General features: G+C 37.9%; 3 protein-coding genes and 1 long non-coding RNA gene across 8 annotated transcripts; 2 read left to right on the top strand and 2 right to left on the bottom strand.

Annotated features, from left to right (window-relative positions):
* The first annotated feature begins 803 nt into the window (after positions 1-803).
* On the top strand, positions 804-6,682 carry LOC131298489 (uncharacterized). 3 transcript variants are annotated; one of them, XR_009190522.1, is made up of 4 exons: positions 804-2,612; positions 3,088-3,134; positions 3,801-3,941; positions 6,401-6,682. It is a non-coding gene; the product is annotated as an uncharacterized LOC131298489 (long non-coding RNA). The 3 variants fall into 3 exon arrangements; XR_009190524.1 differs by having other exon boundaries at positions 804-2,385; positions 2,467-3,941; XR_009190523.1 differs by having other exon boundaries at positions 804-3,941.
* A 2,237-nt stretch (positions 6,683-8,919) lies between these two features.
* Positions 8,920-14,301, bottom strand: LOC131336540 (uncharacterized). Its single transcript, XM_058372416.1, has 9 exons — positions 14,016-14,301; positions 13,072-13,265; positions 11,980-12,255; positions 11,824-11,882; positions 10,698-10,734; positions 10,514-10,585; positions 10,189-10,339; positions 9,942-10,112; positions 8,920-9,505 (listed from the first exon to the last, which is right to left on the bottom strand). The coding sequence occupies exons 1-9, from the start codon at positions 14,202-14,204 to the stop codon at positions 9,143-9,145; spliced, it is 1,512 nt and encodes a 503-aa protein (XP_058228399.1). The 5' UTR covers positions 14,205-14,301; the 3' UTR covers positions 8,920-9,142.
* Positions 14,302-15,832: 1,531 nt separating this feature from the next.
* LOC131336541 (GPN-loop GTPase QQT1) lies at positions 15,833-20,395 on the bottom strand. Of its 3 annotated transcripts, none has more exons than XR_009202862.1 (11): positions 19,959-20,395; positions 19,368-19,412; positions 19,135-19,214; positions 18,795-18,869; positions 18,353-18,456; positions 18,084-18,240; positions 17,828-17,915; positions 17,656-17,728; positions 17,442-17,572; positions 16,486-16,599; positions 15,833-16,255 (listed from the first exon to the last, which is right to left on the bottom strand). XR_009202862.1 is itself a non-coding variant. In XM_058372417.1 (11 exons), exons 1-10 carry the CDS (start codon positions 20,048-20,050, stop codon positions 16,542-16,544), a joined length of 903 nt encoding a protein of 300 aa, XP_058228400.1. In that variant the 5' UTR covers positions 20,051-20,321; the 3' UTR covers positions 15,833-16,255; positions 16,507-16,541. The 3 variants fall into 3 exon arrangements, 1 of the variants encoding a protein (XP_058228400.1); XR_009202863.1 differs by having other exon boundaries at positions 16,446-16,599; positions 19,959-20,321; XM_058372417.1 differs by having other exon boundaries at positions 16,507-16,599; positions 19,959-20,321.
* Positions 20,396-22,356: 1,961 nt separating this feature from the next.
* On the top strand, positions 22,357-23,142 carry LOC131298347 (uncharacterized). Its single transcript, XM_058323753.1, has one exon. It carries the CDS (start codon positions 22,506-22,508, stop codon positions 22,998-23,000), a length of 495 nt encoding a protein of 164 aa, XP_058179736.1. The 5' UTR covers positions 22,357-22,505; the 3' UTR covers positions 23,001-23,142.
* The last annotated feature ends 844 nt before the right edge of the window (positions 23,143-23,986 follow it).

Genomic DNA, 23,986 nt, shown 5'->3' with positions numbered 1-23,986 from the left:
TCGATTTATGAAGTTTTATGTGATTTTAAAATTTTTGTTTAATCGAACTAATTAAAATCTATCAAACGAGGTCCATATTGCATATTTTTTAACATTCATATTGAAATATATAAATAATTGAAAATGACACGCTTTCCTAAAAAAATCACTCATTTTAGAACGGAGGGAGTATTATTTTTAGATATTGTAACAAGCACTCTAAAATGGAGAACATCTTAACACTGTATCACTTAAGTTTACCAACAATAACAAACCCTCAAGTCTCAACATTCTTATTGTGACCCATGAAAAAGGGTCCACACACAGCAATGGTAAGAGAAAAATACATCTTTCGTCCCTAACCTTTTTCTCTTATTTCAATTTGGATTATGCACTTCGATCGAGTGATGCTGACTTCCACCGTAAACTTTAGCTCTCGGCTCTAATTGATGCAATAATCACGGGCATTTGGAATTCAGGGATGGATGAATTTTAATTGTCCCAAGTTGGTCCAATCACTACAACAAAAATCACCAATGGTGACACCCTTTGACACTCTTTGGTGACAAAAAATTGGTGTTGACACAGAATATACTCAACGGTGACAAACAATTTTAGTGTTTGTCACCAAAAACCTTTGGGTGAACTGGGTAAATAATGAAGAGATTTGGTGATAAAATATTTGTCACTGAAGACAAATTTCGGTGACAAGTACGAAGTTGTCACCGAAAGATCCGAATTTTCCCTCTCCCGGGCTCCAACTCATTTAGGCGCGCTGTCAAAAATGGAAATGAAAATTTTTACAAGCAAAACGACGAACAAGCAAAACGACGTCGTTTTGCTTGTCACCAAAACCCAACCCTAACTTTCCTCTTTCACGCTGCCTCTCTTCAGTCTCCTCTCTTACTCTGGCTCTCGATCTCCACTCCCGCAGCCACGCTCACGCCGAAGACTTCCATCAGCCCACAAACCGGCGGCCCCCCCTCCCCCTTCTCTCTCTCTCTCTCTCTCTCTCTCTCTCGCTCTCTCGTTTTGGCTTGAATTCGTATCACGATTAAACTTATTTTATCTCGTTTTGGGCAGAGAAACTTCAGGAACGACATAATATGTGTTCGGCTATTCTATCTCTACTGGTATTCTCTCTCTCTCTCTCTCTATGGCCAGCGGATATGTGGTAGTGAAGGGGTTGTGGGTTCATTGATGGCTGTAACAGATCTGTGGTGTGGAAGCGAGGGACAGCCCAACAACCTTAAGGGTTCTGAATCTATCTCCTGTCCATATAAGCACTCTCTGTCTCTGGGGTTCGTCGTTCATCTCGCCACTGGTATCTCTCTCTTTCTCCGTGTGTGTTTCTCTCTGAATGTCTCTTTTTTCTCCGGTGGAGTTTGGCTTCGGTGGTCAGGGTTGGATTTCGAGCTAGGGCAGTCTATTCAGGGAGGGATGGGGTCGTGGTGAAAGGAAGATTTGGGTTAGGGCACAAAAAGCTTGGTTCGCTTGTAGGAAATGATAAACCCCTTACTTTGTTGGAGGGGTTACTTGTGTACATTCTCTGTTTTTGTTTGATCTGTTGGTTTTCTTTACTGCATGACTTGATTTAGTGTTCCATGAAGCCAATATTCTTGGATTCTTTTTTAGTAAGTTTCAATTACCGGTCATATGGAAATCTAGATGTCCACGTATGTAGCTCTGCTATTAAGTTCAAGTTTTCTAATATGATCGATGTTGGTTAATATGATTACCTTAACTTGTTCAAATCTGTGTAATTGAACCGAAAGGAGGTAGATTATACTGGCGTGTAAAGAAATGTGAAGGAAGAGATTCATTGAAACTACTCTTTAAGCTTTTTGAAGACTAATAATATGCGAGAGATGGGTTAACTCAACTACTCAAGTTTGCAAAGGAATTTGTAATTCTATTCTAGATCTAAGGCCCTTTTTTCATGGTTGTAGTCTTGTAGATGAGCTCAATTTTGAAGGAAAGGCACCTCTCAATTTGTTTTTGTAACTTGTTCCTAAGTGAAATTGTTGATTGAGTTTGTTCGTGGAGATTGCCGTCCGTTTCTCGGTCTGGAATGAGTTGGCTTATGATTGAGTTTGTAAACTGTTCCTATGTGACCTTCAAACTGTATTTTTGTTTTAAACCCGTTTATAGCCCCTTTTTTAGTTTAGCGGGCGGACCACATGGAAAAAAACAGAAGCCATTGCTATGCTTTATTTCCCCAAAATTTGAACATTAGGTTTAAAACTTAAGAGTCAGAAAATGCCCCTCTTGTGCTTAATTTCCTTATTGTCTTCATTTATTTTCCTTTTTGCTTTTAGAATAGAACCGGGGCTCTTTTTGTCATGTTGGCGGAGGAGCGCGGGGGGTTTTGCCATTGCTTTATCTGGTGTTCTCGGCTTGATGGGGGTACCAATAGTTTCCTTTTTCCATATTTTTTTGTTTCCTTTTACTTTTATGTGGTCTTATGCATTGGGTTTGTATTTCTAGTGGAAATCAGGAAAGTGTGTGAAGCTCCTGATAACAAGATTGTTGGTTGGACCAAGTGGTAGATATTTTGGGCCAAGGAGCGTGTTGTGGCTAAAAGTTATGCTGATAGCAATTATAAACAGCCAAAGGATGGCCTTCTATCAAAGGTAGTGAGTGATCGAATCTAACTTGATATACGCTTGTACATCTAGTTAACAGTAATGATTTTTTGCTTCTTTTTCTAGATTCTTATTGTGTTGATTTCATTCTTTTAAAATTGGGTACAAAATACTTAGTTTGTGGTCACGGTTAACAGTTGAAGAGGCAATCTGGTAGGGGGCCAATTTCGGAGCCTTTAGTATTGTCTCCTACATAATTGCGTAAGTTTTAATGAAGTCTATTACAAGTTACCTGTTTAATTGGGCCAATCGGTTAATATCTAAGTGAGACTACATAATTGAGACATTTGTTTGATTGACTAAATGCCCAAACCATTCTATTCTGTGGTTACTTTTTGGCTTTGGATACTTAGCACCTCTATGTTGTGGTTACTTTTCGGAGTTGCGACTGTGCTAGTTTCCAGATGCTTTTTATTTTGCTTATTGATTGGTAGGGTTTATCTTTTAAGGTTTTTTTGTCCAGGTGAACATGAGTGGCTATCTTCCAGGAAGGATTGTATCTTCTTCTTGGTATGCTTTTTCCTCTATTTTAGTATGTATTGTTTTTACTTTGATTGAGTAATGTTGTTTGATTTATCCTTGTTTCCCCCTGTTGATTTGTTGGCATTGCTATTCATTAATATGCAACCAGTGTAGATTTATCCAATCTTTCTTGAGTTACTACTTTGTTGGTTCTTTTTGCTTGGATCTTTAGTTAATCATTGTCGTTTTCTAAGTTGGAATTGTATTGCCTTGGTCATATTTTGTGCTGCATGAATACAGTGATTTTTTTTGGCTTTACTGCAGTGGTTTTGAACATTTGATTGTAATTGTTTCTAGATTACATGTTTGACAGACACCCTTATTGGCTGAAAGAAGCAAGGACATTAGGGTGGTAAATGTAGATCGTTTATGATGTTGAACACCTGGATTAAACTTTTTCGGTAGTATCTTTAGTTATAAACGATTAAAAGGTACCAATTACTGTGTTGTATCAAACTAAGCATTAAGGATGGCTATACTAAAGCAATTTTGGCTGGTTCCATAGGGCAGTTTACTGTTTGATGCATTGACAGAGTGCATACTGATGTGGTCATGGCCAAATTTGTCTTGCAATAGGTTCGTCCAACATTGATTTGCATGTATAATTCTTTGTGATGAATGTATTTTAGCCCTACTACTTGTGTGTGGCTGCAGGGTAGGATGACAATGTCGGACCAAATGGACCTCTTAGTTGAGCAAGTGAAGATGCTAGCTGGTTAGATTGCATTCAGCACAAGTAACTTGAAGCGTTTAGTAGAACAATCTGTCAATGATTCTGATAGTTCAAAAACTCAAGTAAAACTTTCCCTTACTATCATTCAAGATATTTGCTTCGTTTTAATGGTTGCGTGGTGCATATATATCTTCAGCTGAGCAACCTTTTTGATGTAAACTATGGCTTTAACTTTCTTTGATAATGTTGCGTAAGCTACGCTGTTTTGTATGAGACATTTTTACTTTGTTTGTGCTAGATGCTTCCCATTGGCGAAGCCAAATGTTCAGCAAAATTTTTTATTTCGTCCATTGATGAGAAGACAATTATTGTCACATTAAAGCAGTACCAATTAAGCGCCTCCCCCAAGTTATTAGACAGTCCTTGAACCCAGTTCTTAGCCATCAAAGACTGCCAAACTACCCTTGAAAAGGGGCAATCAAAAAAGAGGTTTTGGTATGATTCATCCTCAGAATTACAGAGACTACACACACCATCAATCTACATACCCCAGCTCTTCAATATGTCCTTAGTACTCAGTCTTTGAAGAACAGCTAGCCATAAAATGAATGACCATCTAGGTACACAACTCCCACTCCAACTTATCTTGTACCAAGGTTGAATTGGATACCTCTCCCTTATGGTATTCTAGGCAGCCTTAACTGTGAAAGAACCACTAGGATGGGTTTTGAAAAGCTATTCCTGAATCACATCCAACTCTTCTTTGGCAGCAAAACCCTTTTACTAATATTGGAATAACATTCCAAGTTTAGTTTTCTAAGGACACTTTTCAATCTCATCAATTTTGTTGATAACACAAACATAGGTCTACCAATAACAGGCTCAGCCCAAGACTGAATAAGAGTATCCTTGAAGCTTGGGTTTTATAGCCAAAAATTAAAAAACTTGAATGATCTTCTTTTCTAAATACAAGGCAAAACAGTCATAATCAGAATGGTATTTGATCCATACCGTCCAGCTCTTTTGTGGGCATATCATTTGTTTCATACTGTCCAGCTCTTTATAATTTGGTTCTGAATCCTTGATTTAGCCATGCTGGTCTTTGGGTAACCAGAACGGTATTTGATTTTAGTTCTGTTTCTAGTTCAGTTGTTTTGGTTTTTTGGAAGCTATGAGCAGCATTGGTTCTGTGTGCTGTCTGGATTGCTGTTTTCTGTTTTTGTAGTATTTTGTAACTTGTATACTGCTGGTTCTGAAATTGCTATGATTGCTATTGAGCTGCTTTGAATACTCTGCTGCTTTGGATGTGTCTGCTACTGCTTTCAATGCTCTGCTGTTTTCTTTAGTTGGCAGCTTTGTGGTGCTAGTCCCTCTCGGTAGCTGAGTTCTTTTGAGTGAAGTTACATGTTTGCTACCATGACCCAATCGTTCCATTTTCCTTTTAGCCCTTGGCTTAGATCAATGTAGGAAAGTAGCCTCACAAGTAGGGAAGGAAACCAACTAGTGAGTAGTAGAGAGCACCCTATCAATGCTACTCTTATTATCACCTGAGCCTCCTCGCTTGTTAGACCATATAAACCAAAAACCTTTCGCAGGTAGGTCATCATGGAGAATATCAGATAAACATTGGCTTAGCAACAACTTGTTTATTGCATCGACTCTTTTTAGTTAAATTATTCTAATTGGGGCAGGCTCTAATTGTCAGTAAGTAACTTCCGCTTCATTAGCCCGCAATTTTGGATTTATATATTTATATTTCTGCAAAAGTAAATTTCTTGTGGAACATAAAGTAAATATACCTTGTAACACGTAGAGTGAACATTATGTAACGGATGTCATGTAGATTGGAGTCAAATTCTCTGTATGGTGATTTGTCTTTCGTTATGAATGTCTCTTTTTGATAAGTGGCTGCACAAGTCTGTTAATTGTTCCATTAAGGGTGTTATAGATCGTAAAGGTAGCGACTGTAGTCCCTCATGGAAAGGTATTTGGTCCCAACTAAGATATAGGAGTTGTCCAACAAAGTTAAACAATTACAAGTTGTGCCAATTTTGGTGGGTAACAGAAATTTATTAGTCTAAAGATTGTTGCAATGTCATGTACAGTTGAAGGAATTCAATTCTTTCAGCACGTCTCCGGTCATAGTACGTATATTAGCTTCCTAGTCCATTTTTGGCGTCTCATCAGATTCATTTCAATAGCTTCCTTTTTAACGATCTTTTTCATTCTGTTTACACCCATGTCATCAAATTTACCTTCTTTGATGGTGTTCTGAAGTTCCTCTGCTATTACTGTCTTGTTGCTGCTCTTGAGTACCAAAAATATAGTTATCAGCTTCATCTTCCATTCCCTCGTTGCTATAGCATGCTTCATATTGTTGGCTTCTGGTTATTCTCCTGGCTGCACTTGGATTTAAGACCATTGAATTTGTCCAGGCTTGTGGAATAGAAAGCCTCCTGGGCAGCTGGTAATAAAGCTTGAATTAATGTTCATGTGTTTGAAGTGTGTCCGAAGCGTGTCCATGTGTCTGACATTGTTACATATATAATTACCTTCTTTTTTTTTTTGCAATTTTATACAGGTAAGTAAGGAGATGGAGTTGCTTTTTGGAAGCTAACCAAGATAGAGTTGAAGACTTTTTGGTAGTTATTTTTGGAAGCTAACCAAGATGGAGTTGAAGACTCTTTGGTAGTTAAATGGAACAATTGTTGAGTTCTTTTTGGATATGGATGTTTTGTAGTTTCGATAATGTTAAGTTTGAAGTGATTATTGTTGGAGGATGAATGTTTTGAAAGGTTTTGAAGTTGGATGATGATGTTGACTTAATGGATATTTGATTTGAATGATATTTTGCTTCTTCGCACTTTAAGTTTTGCTAAGTTGAATTATAAGATACAAAAAAAATCTGAAGTTTAATTTGTAAGTAGGTGAAAACAATATATGGAATAAATTGTATTGCTGTTGAAGTCCTATTTTTGGTGACAAAAGAGATTGTCACTGTTGTGTGTCTATTACTATGATAGGTTATTGGTGACACATATTTGGTTGTCATGGTAGGTATTTTTAGTGACAACTTTTGTCGCAGAAAAGAGATTTCTGTGACAACATGGTGCTGTCATCGTTACTTTTCGTGACATAATCACATTTGTCGCAGAAAATCTCTCTTTCGTGACACCATATTGCTGTCACTGTTACTTTCGGTGACAATTGTGTCACGGAAAGTTTGTCTTCGGTGACATCAAATTCTTGTCACTGTTGACAACATTTCGTGACAATTTTACAATTTTGTCACCCTTGACTTTCAGTGTCATGGATACAATGACACCTCTTCTTGTGTCACCAAAGATAATAGGTGACAAAATTTGGACTTTTGGTGACATTTTTACATGTCACCAAATGTGTTTTTTGTTGTAGTGAATTATTCATAGATGATAGAACATTAGGGTTTTAGGGACGAGAGGGCAAAACTTTATTGAAGGTTATGACACATGAAACAGTCCAGTTCCGGGACTCCCTAATCCTAAGTAAATCTAGGAAAGCCAACGTTAATTGTTGGAATTGATTGGCGCCATCTTTATCAATATCCTGAGATCCAAGGATCCAGTACAAATAGGACTCTACCTCTCAAATGCTTATATAATAACTCGTCATACAATGGGAGCAGGTACACAACTCTTGCACCCTAATTTGCTTGAACTCTACCCAATTCTCTCCATCAACATTCTATTTTAGGCATCGGACTAAGGGTGTTGTTTGACACCACACCGGCGTCAAGTTCTCTTTTGTAGGTTACCGAGACTGATTGCTCTGTAAAACTTACTCATCATTATTGATTTAATTAAAGATGCAAACAACAAAAAAAAAACAGGAGCACGAATTTCTTGCATTTTCTTTCTTCTCTACAAATTCAAGATCTTAACTCAAATTGAAGGTATATAACTTATTTAAGGCAAAAAAAAAAAAACTTATTACACTAGGCTAACGTTAACAACAATCCACCCTGTAATGCCTTTTGAATACTTTGTTCAGGCTTGGACGCCCAAAATTCAGCATCATAGATTACATTCAATTCAAATTTAGTATGACACCACTTGTCTTTCAATTTCCATAGCTTTAAACGCTAGCTTGGCATTTCTTTAATATGATGATAGTGCGACTAATTCTTTGTGATGGTATATTAAGACAAACGGAGATGGTTCGGCTTTTTTGCCTTTTTGGTCCCCAAAGTATTAGCGAGTTGCCAATTTGGTCCCCAATGTATGAATTTAGCCAATTTGGTCCCCAACGTTTAAAATGTGTGCCAAAATGGTCCTCCTCCCCAACGGTGTTTGCCTCTTCCGTCAAAAGGGGGCATGAATGGTATTTCACCCCTGTACGCGTTTCCTTCTTATGGAGAGTTTTTTCCTGCCAAATGTCATCCCCCACCTCTTATATAGATTGTAACGCTCAAAAGAATACAGAGAGAGATTTTGTTTACCCATGATTTTTTTGTCCTTGTTTAAAAAAAATTCGCATTTGTTAGTTTTTTTAGGATTATTGCTTCTTCATGATAAGAGGTATTTGAAAAGTAAAAAAAATTACAATCAAACCCAATCTTTTTTTTTAATAAAGACAAAAAAAAGCCGATAAGCCAATTTTTTCTTCTTTATTAGAAAAAATAAATTTCGATCGTAATTTTTTACTTTTTAGATTATTCTCATCATGAAGAAGCAATATTTTCAAAAAATAGACGAAAAACTAACAAATGCAATTTTTTTGTCCAAAAAAATAAGCCGTTTGGTTTATAATGCCAAACTAGGCATAAATTACGTGTAAAGGGGGTGAAATACCATTCAGCCCCCCCCCCCCCCCCCCCCCCCCCCCCGCCTCCTTTTGACGGAAGAGGCAAACGCCGTTGGGGAGGAGGACCATTTTAGCACACATTTTAAACGTTGGGGACTAAATTGGCTAAATTCATACATTGGGGACCAAATTGACAACTCGCTAATACTTTGGAGACCAAAAAAGCAAAAAAGCCGAGATGGTTCAGACACAGTATTCGAATACAGATCCGGCCGGACAGACACACCTGCATTTGGATGTTTGTATTGCTCTATGACAAACTACTAACTTGTAAACAATCAAGGTATGTACATATTTACACGTTTCTCTTTGGCAATCTACATTATTGATCCCTTATTTCCAATCATATAAGGACCATAGGGAGAGTACTTTTTGGACTTTCCTCCATGATCTCAACATATTTACAAAAAAAATCTTAACCACCTATTCTTCAGTAAATTTAAAGCTTATATTTTTGCTAGTATGTAGTCTCTATACATGTTTAAACAGTGGGATTGGGGATGATGGAACAACCAGAGAAGGATCTTTCCCTATCTTGATAAGCTTTTGCTGCCCAAAGTAACACCAAAACCACCATAATAATGGAAAGACACAGCACAGATAGCCATAGCCTCCGAGTCGCGGCTCTAAGTGGTTTGCATTGATGCAAAACAACATTCGAGAACGTTTCCTCCACAAAGGAGCACTGAATCAAGTTCTGTAAATCTGGGAATATGTTTATCAAGTCCTGAAGTGCACTGCTGTATGCCCCAACCATGAGATATGAGGCCTCTGGGATGAATCTCCCATTGCTTTCACAGTTTGTTTTGTTGTTGTCTTCGTAACAAGTGAATCTCGAAAGGACCTGCATATGGACATGTAGCCAAAAAGAGTTAACGTTCTTGTGCTCAGAAACAAAGCAAACCGTTTTGTAGTGCTTCCTTTTTTCGTTTAGTCGTAGTTTTTAAAAATTATTTCTGTATCGTTCCAACCGTATCAGATGTTCTTATAAATTAGTTCTGTATAGTACTTTTCAGGAAGTAATATGGTTTATGGTTTTGGGAACAATTTTTTTGAGAATTTTTCGGAAGGAACCCATTTTTGAAGAGAATAATTAGAACTATTTTGAAATTCTGGAAAAACTATTTTCCTTCAAAATCATGAATACTTCATATTGAAAAATAACTTCGAATTTTCGATTCTTGTTTTTTGTCTTTTTTATTCTGTTTGAAACATCCTTTTGTTATTTTTGAAAGGTTGATTGTTTTAAATTTTTTTTTTTCCTGAGTGTAGTCACTTACACCAGGCAGGGCACCGATCGGAATGGAATCCTTTGAGCAATTTTCAGGTGCATAGCTGAAATTGGGCGCACCTGAGAAAGGGTCACAAATCTTCTTAACTCCAAAAGAACTATCATCTTGTACTTCTTCTAACCGAATTAAATCACTAAACTGGGTTATTTTTGAATTCAACTGCAAAAAGGGAGAAACTTCATTATAGTGCTATGAAAAACAAGTGAATGTACATTATAGCAATTGGTCGCGGTACCTCTTTTATGGAGTTATGAACCGTATAACCAATATCCACCAGTGCTTTGTCTGAATTTGTGGAATTTGAACAGGGAAGTACTGAGCTGAGACTATTGTTCTGAGGGTTTTGTTCGTAATTCGCAAGGGCTGAACAAGTGTCTCTTGCAAAACTGCACATCGAAACTAAAAGATCGTGTCAAAACTGTACTTGATTGTGTTCTATTTCACATAACATCGTTTTGTTGTTTCTTCAAATTGGGTTGTTTTCCTAAAATTGTGAAGGAAAAAAAAAACTGATTTTTTAGACGCACACGCAGAGACAGAGAGAGGAGTTCTTTACTCACGTGTGAAAGAAGAAATCGAAGCCAGTCAGAACCCAACATAGCGTAGTAAGGATCCAGCAGAGAAGAATTATACTGAAACAAGAGCGAAAATAGGCTAACATGAGACAGAGAAAGACGAAGAGAAAGAATCTACTGCATGGAAAATCTTCAGGTAGCAATGAAACATACGAAAATTTGAACTCACATTACAAATCCAGGTTGCCAATGGAAGAAGAGCAGAACTGATCAGCCAAAGCAGCAACTCATTAGTCTAACAAAGTTTTATTCTTTCACAAGTTAATTTGGCAGAATAAGTTGGAATGCTTGAGATGATTCAAGAAAAAGAAAAAGTTAGAATGCTTAAACATGAGCAAGCTATGCAAGATAATAAAGGGAGGATCACAACATTGCTATTATGAGGTTTTTGAAGCTGTATTTCTGTTTAGGACACTTCACACTTGGGTACTGTCCTTTTCTTTTTTTTGATAATCCTGGCCAGGCTACGCGCACCTCGACTAATCTTGGGAGATTGTCCACTGCGGGGGCCCCACTTGAAGTGCGAGCAAATTCTCAATATGGACTGACCCAAAAGGAGTTGATAGTACCTGAGAGATTTTGAACCTGAGTCCTTAGGAGGGGGCAAACCTTTTAAGTCTTAGGCCTTGATCTCTAGGGCAACCCCTTGGGGTTTACTTGGGTACTATTATGAGAACATAACTAGTTTAAGTTAACCGATATAACCTATATGTTGATGTTCAACGAACCATACGTTCGCTATGGTTCCTACATACGAATAGAAATATTGGACATTGGTGTTTTGCCTGTTCTCAAGATATCGAATCCAATGCAAAATGTCAAATGGAAAGTTAGCTCATAGGGCTTTTATGGTACTCTGTGGAAGATGCGTGAATTGGCCTGCTTTTTCCCTTTCAGTATGCGCGATTTGCAGGGCTGCAAGCTGCTTTGACACCCAACTGGGGCAAAACGTAGAGGGAGAATGGGAAATAGCAGTCTCATCATATTTCCGCATATAATAGTTGCGTATAATAAGGTCCGAGAGAGATAAGTAGACAATCTTGGTACTAACTTTCTATACTTTCTCTTGTGCCCTGCAGTTTTTTGGACTTCACCATACAAGATAGTATTTGGATCGATCCCTCCGAAATGCAAGAATTTTTCCTAGACCTCTTAACAAAATTTGTGAGTCCGCCAAGGCTTAACCTGGCAATTTGTAGAAGAAACCAATTTTCACGAGTTGAATTCAAGTCAACATTACATGTCAAATAAATACATGTTTTGGTATGAATCCTAGTCTCATAAAACAATCTCACCTACTGCAGCAGCCAAGAATCCCAAGTTAACGGAAACAATTGCAAGATTCGCAACGTACCTACAAAAATAGGAAGAGAACAGAGTGAGAACTGATATAGAAAGTAGTAATAATAATCCAAGATCAAAACTATTGATTTTGGGAATCAAATGCTTACGAAATTTGAATTGCTTTGCTGATAGAATGCTCATATTTTCTGCCGAAATTTCGAATCAGCCGCGATTCCCTTCCAAGCTGATAGCTTGTCGAATTCAAGAGGCTACAGGTTTTGGGATCGTACGGAAGTAAAAGCTTTTGCATCTCATTCATGGCATCTGTTACTTTTAGGATGGTTTTACGAGCTTCGCCACCAGCTCCAAGAACAGTTTCTTCTAGCTTTTTGGTTCTTTGTAAGGAGCTCTGGTTTGCTGCTATGACCAAACCGGTTGTGACTCTTCAATTTCAAAACAAAATGTAAAAATTTCACATCAATCCAACAACATCCAAGCCTATGTTCATACAAGTTTTTTATTTATTTTTATTTTTTATATTTACCAAAACCACAAAGTTGTCCAACTGATAATTGTTTCTTGAATTTGTGAAAAGAATTTGATTTCAAAACAGAAATTTCATTCAAAGGTGACACAGCCGCTATCGGCCAACAGAGTTGATAGGGGAGGTCAATTTCATTTCAGAAACTTCAAGAGAGTTTCTTTTAATTAATAGTAATTTAAGAAAAAGAAAGTTGGTGTAATTTATGCCTTCTATATTATGATCCAACTTGGATGACATGAGGTAATCCTTGGAAAAGTCTTAACACACGTACAAACAGGGATTGTAGGATATACTAGACGTAGAGAGTTTAAATTTTCAAAGTGTTCTTCGTAAAAAAAAAAAAAAGGAACAATAGAAAATTACATCTCTCAATATGCCGTTGTGACCTTTTATATGACGAAGAACCATAAAAAGTTACATCGTTGTTAAGTTTAGGAACTCGGACAAGTTATTATTTGTGTACACTATCCAATAGGAAAAGTTAGGCAAATAAACTGAGGTAGGAGCTATTTTTCTCTCTAATTTGTTTTGATTGAATAGAAAAAAGGTAAGAAATGAATATTTGTTCAATTTTTTGGTTACTTAGATAGAACTGCTAATTCATGACAATTTTATTTTCTCTCTTTCACTTTTCTCCATTCAACCAGCCCATTATACAAACATGAAAGAGATTCTTAATTAGTTTGAAAAGACAGAGAATAACTTGGGCACTTACATGGCCAAGAAAGAAAACAGAAGAACCAGAAAGAAGACTATGATGTACAAAGAATTTGAATTTTGTGCCACTGTGGGGGAAGAACTACTGCCATTGAAACTCTTAGCAAAGACCAAGTAACTTCCAAACATCAGCCCACAGAGCATCCACACTCCGCCAATTGCGTATCCATGGACCCCTGTAAATGCTGCTGACTGCAAATTAACACAAGAAAAAAGGTTGGAAAAAAAAAAATTTCAATTCCGAGAGGGAGAGCATTGCCAAAAATAATCAATTAATTCTTCTTCTGCCATCTATGATGCTGGCCGAAAAACGAGCGCAAACAAAAAAAAATGATCTAGAATTTGCATGCAGAATACTAAACCAGAATAATGTAGCGATGAGCCAGTGATATTTTCAAACAACAAACTATAGAGTAATGAGTGCTAAAACGTCCTGATGATCTAGAATTTTCATGCAAAATACCTAATGAGAATAATGTGACAATGATATTTCCAAATAAAATTCCATTAATGCATAGGGAGACCGTTGCCAGAATAATCAATTCTTGTTCGGTGTTCTTTGATGCGGGCACCAAAACGAGCACAAACAAATGATCTAGAATTTGCATGGAGAATAGATGTGGCGGCGATGTTTTCAAGGAACAAACTTTAGTAATGAATGCTAGTAAAAAATACTCCCGATGTAGAATTTTCATGCGACATAATGAGAATAACGAATTCCATTAATTAAGTGAATTTTCAGGTAGAACATTTAATCATAATCCGGCAATGATATTTTTAAGTAACAAATTCTATCAATGAGTTTATTGATTCAACATTGAGAAAACAGAAATCTACGACGTCATTATTTAAGCATTTGTTCCATTTTCTTTTGGTTTCGTTACGCTATTGCAACTGGGTATCTAAAGGCTTTAAACAAAGTAAGACAGAAATTGAACTTACAGCCCAGTAATGCTTGTTCCTAATATCGTAACCGCCTTTGTAAAATTTGAAGTGGCGCAGAGGATCGGGCCTATGAAATCTCTGTTCTTGAACAGGGGACCCAAAGGCGACAGGTTTATGAGAGAAAATAGACGTAGAAACCAAGAGGAGGATGTAAGAAAGAACAAACCCATCATTGGTTTTTCGCATAGCAACACTCTTCAGTTTTTTGAAAAAATGAAAAGGGTCTGTGATGCCGACAACTCAATTATAGATAGATGTGTGTGTGTGTGTATATATATATATATATATGTAGAGAGAGAGAGAGAGAGAGAGAGTTGGGAGGTGGCAAGCAAATAAAAAGCTCCTAGCATGGCTTGACTTGAAGGGTAAGGGAAGAATAGCTTGTGGCTATGGTTTTCGAGAGAATAGTAGTAGGTTCTGAGCTTCAGGAATGAGAAATGTAAGGGCTTTTAGCGAATCAGGAGGAGGAATTTATGGTCTACCAAGTTAAAGGAATTGGCCACTTTTTACGGTTCATGTCTTTCTATGTAAGCCACTCTTTTCATTTGCATACTCATTATTTTTTGATCTTTTTGCCTTTCTTGTCTGTGACTTGTTACTCTAAGGCATGGATCCGAATTATAGTCTATTATGCATGAATTCATAAGCATGATGGCTAAGGCAAAACTATTCGAAGGCATGCATGACAGCCGCATAGACTAATGCGCGCGTGTATATATATATATATATATACAGAAATTTTCAAGTAAGGACCTTAAAATAAGGACCTTATATGCGGACCTCCCATTTCTCGCCTTTCCCTATCTGATATCGATGATCCGAGCCGCTCAATGTGATCAGAACGTGATTTTAACGGTACGCACTGGAAATTGGCAAAAAAAAAATGACCGAAAATGGCTTGATTTGAGCAGTTTTTATTTGAACCGTTAGATAAAAAACAAACAAAAACTACTCGGATGAAGCCCTTCCCGGTCTTTTTTTTTGCTGATTTACCGCGAGTACCCTAAAAATCACGTTCTGAACACATTAAGCGGCTCGGATCATCAAAATTTGATCGGGAAATAGAGATCCGCATTTTATTAAAATAAGGTAGTCCTTATACACCTATTACTGTGGTGGTTATTGAAATTACTGCAATATATTAACCAAGCTGTAGCTACTTAAAATAGAAACAAGCTGTGTCTTTAACTCTCTGTCCACGTGGCATTATGTGATATGTTGTATAGCTTTATATAAAAGTTACTAAAACTGTATGCACGTGCCCAAGAAGTTGGATAAATTCCATCTTCCTAATTTCCTGCGAGGCTTTTCCACTTGAAGCATCCAATATGTCTAGCCATGACTGATTGGGAGCAAAAGTAGCACGATAATCCTTTATCTTTCCAGTAATTATCACGTAAGAACAATAGTGTACAAGGAAATCTTGGTCGCACATATGAAAACAGTCACAGTTTAATACCTAGCCAATAACTTCACCCTCCCGTTATTGGGCTTTACTCGAGCAGAGACTGCTTTGACTAGCCTTGGTAAACTACCAGCACAGGGAAGAAGGGAAGGAAGATAGAAAGTCATACAGGAAGCACTTGAGTTCGAGCATGCCCATACAGTGGTTCAAGTTCCGCGGCTAGAGAAGCTTACAGAGAAAGACGTAACCAGCCACCGTAATGAAGTATACATAGCGGTGAAAGAAGCCCTGTTGATTGAGCACGAAGACGAAGAAGAATGACTAATGGCGTGCTTCCCAACATTGAATATGATTTATGCCACAGCTACAATAGAAACATAAGTTCGACATAGCAACAAGATCAAGCGAATAATTAAAATCTAAGTGGCATCCATGTCAAATAAATAGTGGGGTTTAAAAAACAAGAACTGCCTCTAAATTGCATCACCTACAAACTTGATACAAGTACTACAGTTTGGCAAAGATTTAGCGAAGATGTAATTTGGCTGGGATTTTGCCTTGCAGCGAGAAACATTCAGCAATCCATTTGTAGATGGACAAGAAAACATGAGCAGCAGAATATGTAAGATGGCAGACAAGAAACAAGGTTTTCAGCCATCACTTACAACCCTTTAGCCAAATTACAAAAGACAATTAGTTTTCTCGTTTTTAACTGATAGCCATGCCTAACGGCAACTCTTGACACAGAGATCCTGCTTTTGGCATTCCGTTCTCCGAAACTCTATCAGACTTCGGACCCTCACCTTGCTGTACATGTGATGATGAGAATCACCTAACATTCCAAAACCAATATGATTAAATATTTAATCATGCATAAATATATGTAAAAGAAATATGTGTTGAGAAACTAAGAGGATTTTCTTGAAAATTACATATGCCCATATCTCACGGGGATAAAACACAAAGCAATGGTGGTCTAGAGACCAACGGAAAAATTAAACAAAATGGAATTAAAAAGGGACCTAAATCATGTTCCAATACTACTAAGACGATAACCCTTACTGTGATGGGATTTAGTGAAACCTCAGCCTTTACTGTAAACAGCGTCTACCCCAACATCAGTCGTCGAAATCAATTTCATCGTCCTTCATGTACTTCTCTTGTACTGCTGCTGTTGTGAAACTGCTTGGTTAAGCAAAACTATCTAACAACGTTGTCTAAAAGTCAATTCAACACAACACTCAGATAATAACATATTTAGACTTCTTAATTCCACTAATGATCAATTGGAGTAAACAACCGTGAATCTGTTATGCTACCGCATACCAACTAACAGGGTTTGACTTTGTAAGTCCTAATAACTGGGGAAAAGCACTAGGACTTGAATTTGGAAGATAAGAAAATGGAGACGTAGTGTTAGAATCTCATGAGCAGATTACACAAAACTTAATAAAGTACAAGACACCAGGAGAAATATGTTACTCAGTATCGACACGATCAAGAGATATTTAGCATCTCATGTAAATACATAATGACAATATTATCATTTCTGTACTCATTGCTGCTACTTAACAACCAAGTAGAACCTTTTTGTCCAAAAGAATGTGTGATACTGCCATTTGCAAAACTACGGCAATCTTTGCTAACTTTTGACATAAAATCCTTGAACTAAAAGGTGTGGCAGCAGAATCAATGACTGTCAACAGTGTCAAATCGTTGAAAAATCATTGAGTCACGTGTTTTTCTTCAACTTCTAAAGCAGGCTCCCATCTGCAGGGGCACTTTATAATATATTCATTAAATTAATTCAACTAGATATGCAGGCACTCTGGCAGCCATTTGAGATCTTTTGCCCAAACATAATCCCATTAGAATCCATTCAGTGCTGACTGCGACATTCCTGCATTCACACCACCTGAATGGATCCCAAAATCTCTGAACACTGATGCCTACTGGTTAACGAGATGAGCAGGCATAGTAGGCACATCGCACAGAAACTAAAATGCAGAAAAGGATATCTGAAATAATCCCAGTCAACCGGAGCAGCAGCGATTTTGCTGAACTCAACCACACTCCCTTCTATGCCGGCAAATATATACCCATTGCTCTTGTCAATGAGCTTCACGAGATTCCCGACGCTTTCTTTATCCTGAAAAAGAGTAAAGGATGAATACCATGTGATAACAACAAAACGACATAAAGCTATAAGGAAATAAAATGAAAACCTCATGCCTGAATATCCAAGGTTGTAAAGTTGACCAGACCATAATTTTCTATTACTTCACACAGCTCCTTCGTCATTTTTCTGGAAACATAGAAGTAGAAATAACCTCATTCAAACATGATTTCTTTCCCTCAATCACGAGAAAAAATACTGGAAGAACTATTTTAACGAACTATCCACCTATATTTAGCAGACCGGGGGTCCTGATCAAGATCATGTTGTAAGTACGATAAATCTTCCACGTCCGTGTAGAAATCGAGATTAAAAGCTGCAAAATACAAGGCTCATCTGATTAGTGAAATATGGTAGGTTCACAGACATTTTACTTGAGATGAAATTCGAAAATGTGAGTTGCATACTTGCATATTTAACTTGAAAAAAAACGTAATGAATTGTGTGTATTTTACATTTTATGTATTAGATGGAGGTTTTGTACCTAGTTTTCCATAGTTCTCAATGAGATCAATTTTAGACAAAACGTTGATGTGGGGAAGCTCCAGATGCAACATTGTCGATAGAGACAGAATCAATGCACTCACATACTTTCCTGGATCACTGCAAAGGTGTGCATCAACTAAATGCACAGCCGTCAGCTGCATAAAAGGAAACCAATTACCTAAAATTGGTACCAAGGAACTACATAATAGTAATTGCGCAGGTTTACAAAGGTAAGGAAATAAACCTTGATGTACAAGCATCACATACCCTAAGGTTCAACTTCTTTATAAGTTTCTCGATGACATTCTTGGCATTTGCATGGAGGAAAAATAATTCTACCTGGCCAGGGAAGTCAAAGAGGAGATAATGATCTGCACGGAAGATTTAGTTTTCAAAAAATTACTGCCACGTTGATAACCAGAAAATAAGAAATCTCAATGATCTAAAATTTACAGTTCGTCCGAATTGAGACAACAGAAATCCTCTTATGGTACCCAACCAAAAAAAAAAAAAAAGCCAACCAAGAATATGGCAACCAATTGGAAAGCATGCAACAAGAAGCGGCAACAGATGAAAAAGGACTCTAGTCACCCTACAGTTATGCATCTGATAATATGGATGCAATGTCAAGAACCGGAAACGTCAATTATAACTTTCAAGAAGGAAGAAGTCACGGGTCATGGTCAATAGAGCTTTGGATGATACTAACCTTTGAGAAGAGGCTTCAATTTGGACTCCAACCAGTCAATGTTTTTCTCTAAGTAATCCATACAATACACAAGACCTAGTCGAAAAAGGCAGAAAAAGATTATCTGTAAGGACATCTACAAGGAAATCCTTCATTTGAGTTTCCTCCACTGTTGAATGTCATTAATTTCTTGGAGAAGAAAACCGACATTTAGGATCATTACACAGTATGATAAGGCTTAACTAGCCTGCTTAATTTGACCTATAATAAGAATTCCATACTTAAATCAGGACCCTTGTTTAGTTTTAGTCGACTGCAACATCAGTTTTCTTGGCAGAAAAGGTTAAGTAGTTGGACTGACCTCCATTAGGACCAAGCGAATGCTCATTCATAACATCACTGAGTTTAATAAGATCCTCAATATTAATAGCGCATTCGTACCTATAATTTATAGGTCAAGGATTAACAATCCAAAATAGAATCGCACGCGAGTAGAAAAAATCATGCTTTCCGGCAGCCAATCCAGGACTCAACAGAAAGTGGAGCAGATGAGGAAGCAAAAGGAAAAAATATATCTACACATGGAGAGGATACGGCAATGAATCATTTGCAGGATCCAAGTTGATTACAGCTACCTTCCTGCAAAGCAATTATTGCAATTCTTCCATTAACACACAATTTCACCGAGATAATACCCGAAACAAGCTAGGGCTGTATATGTGCGTGCATTAACTTACTCCACCAACATCAAACAGTATGAGAATTCACAAGTCAAACAAAAAGGCAAGACAGACAATGAACTCAAAACGGGCACAACTGAAACCCTAGGCTATGCCCTACAATTGCGCATTTGATTACATTGGCATCAAACAGAACTTCAATTAATTGTCTATTTGTGTGCGGGCATACATATGTAAGGGTTGGGCCAGTGGTCAAAGCACTTAGGGTTTTGTCAAATGTTTGAAGCCTCTCAGGTACTATGAACTCCTTTGGGTGAGTCCATAGTCTATACATGCTTTCCGGCTTTAATAGGCGTCCCTACTAGTCGACAGTGGAATTGGTTTCCCAGGATTAGCCGAGGAGCATGGACAACTGAGTTATAAAAAAAAACAAAGAGTGCATACACCTTTGTATGTGTATAAACATATGCGTGAGAGAGAGAGAGAGTAGAGTTGGGGCACAGACCTTCCAATAAGTTGGAGGAACTGAGACATGCCGTTGCAATAAGTGGTCTTCCCGGAGCCTGGTGGTCCAATTACCACTTGACCGAACACCATCTTCCTTCACCTCACTCGACACTCCCCTCTCCAAAACCTCCTCAAATTCGAAAACCCACACGCTAAACCACAACGAAACGTCGAAACCAACCCAAATATCGCTTCTAATCGACCCAATCTCCAAATAGATACAGAAGAAACGGGGAAAAGAAGAAGAAACTCAGGTCTCTCTCTCTCTCGATCTCGATCTCGAAAAGACCCTACTGGAGGGCATTCGGAAGATTTAAGTAGGGCCTTTGAGCGTGCACTGCTCGGTGTTCGGCTCGTTTTGGGTTCATAGGAGCTCGGTTCGTTAATTTTTTGTTGAGTTCAAGTTTGCGAAAAAGTCTGAACATTAACATGTTCAGTTTGGCTCGAGCTCGTGAAAATAATAAACAAGCCTAAACATTAGCATAATCAGCTCGTCTCGAGCTTCAGAAAAATTATTAATAATAAAAAATTTGAACATTAGCATGCTCTGCTCAGCTTGACTTCGTAAGGCTCGCTTTATTTTAAGGAAAGGAGATAATAAGAGTACACAATCAAAATTGGGCAAATTATAGTTACCTCCCTCCAACTAATCTTTGCGTACACTTACCTCCCTCTAACTTCTTTTTTTGGCACTTAACCCCCTCAAACTAATTGAAATTCAAACGGTCATAACTTCAAACAATTATAACTTCTTCGTTCAAAATCGAAAATATGCAAATTATATATCGATTTCGAGGTCTTGAAGTCAGCTTTCTAATGACACCAAAATCACATCACGATTCAAAGCACACAAAAAGTTATGATCAAAACGGTCTTTCTGTCTACCACCCCTTACTCTTTTGATCATAACTTTCTGTGTGCTTTGAATCGTGATGTGATTTTGGTGTCATTAGAAAGCTGATTTCAAGACCTCGAAATCGATATATAATTTGCATATTTTCGATTTTGGACGAAGAAGTTATGACCGTTTGAATTCAGTTAGTTTAAGGGGATTAAGTGCCAAAAAAAAAAGTTAAAGGGAAGTAAGTGTACGCGAGGGTTAGTTGGAGGGGGGTAACTATAATTTTCCCATCAAAATTTCCTCTACTATGCAAGTACTATAAAAATATAAATATATTTGTTGTTGCTTCGTTAAAATTCGTGAACTCATGCAAGCTTGAGTCAAGTTTTAACCAGCTCGGCTCGTGCTCGGCATTAAGAGCAACAATATCAGCATCGGTAAAATAACTAAGCAAAGCATAGAAAATCATGCTGCAGCGGATTAGGTAAACACGAAGCTATTTTATTTCTGCCAAAAATCTTCGCTACAAGTACCGAACTTCTATTCACAAGTTATCTGGTAAAATACTACTTCTTTCGTCCCATAATGTTTGACATTTTTAAAAATGCGTGCTATTTTTAAATTGCATATATTTTTCAATCCATAATATTTTAGACAATTTTTTGAACTTTGTATAATAGAACAAATTAAACTCCATCAAATAAGATTCATATTGCTTATAAAAAAATATTATGGATTAAAAAATATTGTTAATTTTTTCATAAAGCTGAAAAAGTAAAAGTGCCAAACATTATGGGACATAGGAAGTATTGTTTTTCTCTCTCTCTCTCTCTCTCGGGCTCCTGCTTGGCACGTGCACTTCTTCTTCTTCTTCACCTTCTCTCTTCCATCTACTGGTCGAGGAGAAATGGGTTGAACAGCTCTACGATCTCAAAATATCCATGATCTCCACGTCTTTGGTGGGTTTGAGGTTTGATTTATGGGTTCAATTTGTGGGTTTTTTAGTGGTTTCGGAGAGAGAAAAAGAGAGACTTGTGGGTTTTTTGGTTTCGCGATCTGAATCCAGAGGACACCTCTAAAATTTCCCCCTGCTCCCTCCAGCATCAAGATTCATGAACCAGATGATCTAGTAGATAAAGAATTTGGCTTGGACTTAAAACTTGCACTCTGATTTTATTGCTCGAAAAATAATAAAAGAAAAAGAAGAAGATGAAAATATATATTTTATTGGGTGTTAGGTAAAATAAATAGTGTTGATATAGTTGTGAAAGAAAAAATTGATAGGTAAAATAGAATTGTGAACTATTCATAAAGTATTTTATCTAACGACCGGTGTACTTGCTCTAAGTTTCCACTATGTCCAAGCTTGAACTCGTCAAAAATTTAATAAACCAGCTTGAATACGGAACAACTCGGCTCGTTTTACAGCCCAAACAATAATCTAACCTCTTGTCAAAAAAAAAATTAATAATAACAACAATAATCTAACTTCCACGACGTCGTTTTCCTTAATCCAAATAACCCGTAATTACTAAATTACCCTCGTCTCTCTCTCTCTCATTGTTTTTTTTTTTTTTGATCCGCTCTCTCTCATTGTTTAGAACCCTAAAAAAAAAAAGCGAACACCCACAAACGCAGGTACATTCAGTAAAATTCTTGCAAAACCTCATCAGAGAGCAAGACAACGGACTCGATCTCCTGAAAATGGCCTCCAAAATCCCACTCAAAAGCCTACCGAGACTCTTCTCTCTCATCCGAAACCCTATCTCGCGCAACCTCTCTACAGCCGAGACCCAAACCCAGAAGCTGGAGCGAATAGCGGACGAGCTCCTCAGCCTCAACAAGCTCGAAAGATTCGATTACTCGGTCCTGTTCCGCCACAAGATGGGCCTCAACAACTACGGCCCGGCCGTATCGGGCCCGTCGCCCGCGGCTTCGTCGCCTTCGGTCGGGGCTGGATCGGCGGACGTGAAGGCGGCGGAGAAGACGGCGTTCGACGTGAAGCTGGAGAAGTTCGACGCGGGGGCGAAGATCAAGATCATAAAGGAGGTGAGGAGCTTTACGGAATTGGGATTGAAGGAGGCCAAGGATTTGGTCGAGAAGGCACCGGTCGTGGTGAAGAAAGGGGTTGCCAAGGAAGAGGCGGATTCGATCGTGGAGAAACTCAAGGGGTTGGGTGCCACTGTGGTGTTGGAATGATTTCTAATGTACTCATATATTTTTAGAGAAAGAAATTTTGATTTCTTGCTTCTTTGTGATCTTATCGTAGAAACAACTTTCATCTTTATGATATGAGAGTGAGAACGAAATGCAGGTGTTCAATAATTGTCTGTTTTTCGAATTGGGCCTTTGTTTGTTGTTTGTGTACTACTCCACCAGGCAAGCCTAGCAAGTTGGTATTAGCAGAAATCTCACTCACCGGCCTAAACGAGCAAGGGGATCACGCAACGAATGGACGAGCTCCAGGGAGGGAGGAGAGGGTTCTCAAATATGGAAAATTTGCGTTTCAAAATGATAAATTCCAACAAGATTTAAAGCTATATCTGAGATTCTCAAGAAACTCCTTTTGTTTTTGTGCTATGTACTTGTCTATTAGAACAAGGAACCACCGGTTACATCATTAGACAGAATTACATTCTAAGCAACTAAAATGACAAAAATTCGGCTAAAGTTAGAAGCAGCGTCGTGTGCTGATGTTTGCCGATCTTGAGATATAAGCACAACGCAAATTCAGTTCTACAATCATAGCCCCTAATGTCTTGAAAGAGCTTTCCCAAGGGGGCACTAATTCAGTAATACTCAAGCCACTTGGGGCTCACCCAAAGTGGTTAGAGATCAGCCCTCGTTATGGAACTCTTGTGTCCGAACCTTGCTACATGCAAGGTGCCCGAACTTTCTTATTGTGAAGGTTATGGACTCACGTCCCATTGGGATTTTACGGGTGATCTCTGCTCTCGTCTCCCGTACCGTTGAGTATGGATCCTTACCATTTTAAAAAAAAATTTACTGAAACCCTAAATGTAATTGTTAGCTCTAAAAAGCTGAGCTCTTTTGTGCGGTTAATTAAAGAATTCATACATATCAAATATTTATATACCTAGGCAAGCTAGGATTTTCAGCAATAACTATTTTGTTATCATTCTGCTCAGAGCATGACCTGACACCCATAACCCATTGCTCTTGCC

This window comes from Rhododendron vialii, chromosome 8a (genome assembly GCF_030253575.1).
Source record: "Rhododendron vialii isolate Sample 1 chromosome 8a, ASM3025357v1".
Taxonomy (NCBI): Eukaryota; Viridiplantae; Streptophyta; class Magnoliopsida; order Ericales; family Ericaceae; genus Rhododendron; species Rhododendron vialii.
The sequence above is the reverse complement of the archived record's forward strand: the minus strand, read 5'-3'. Positions and strand labels throughout refer to the sequence as shown.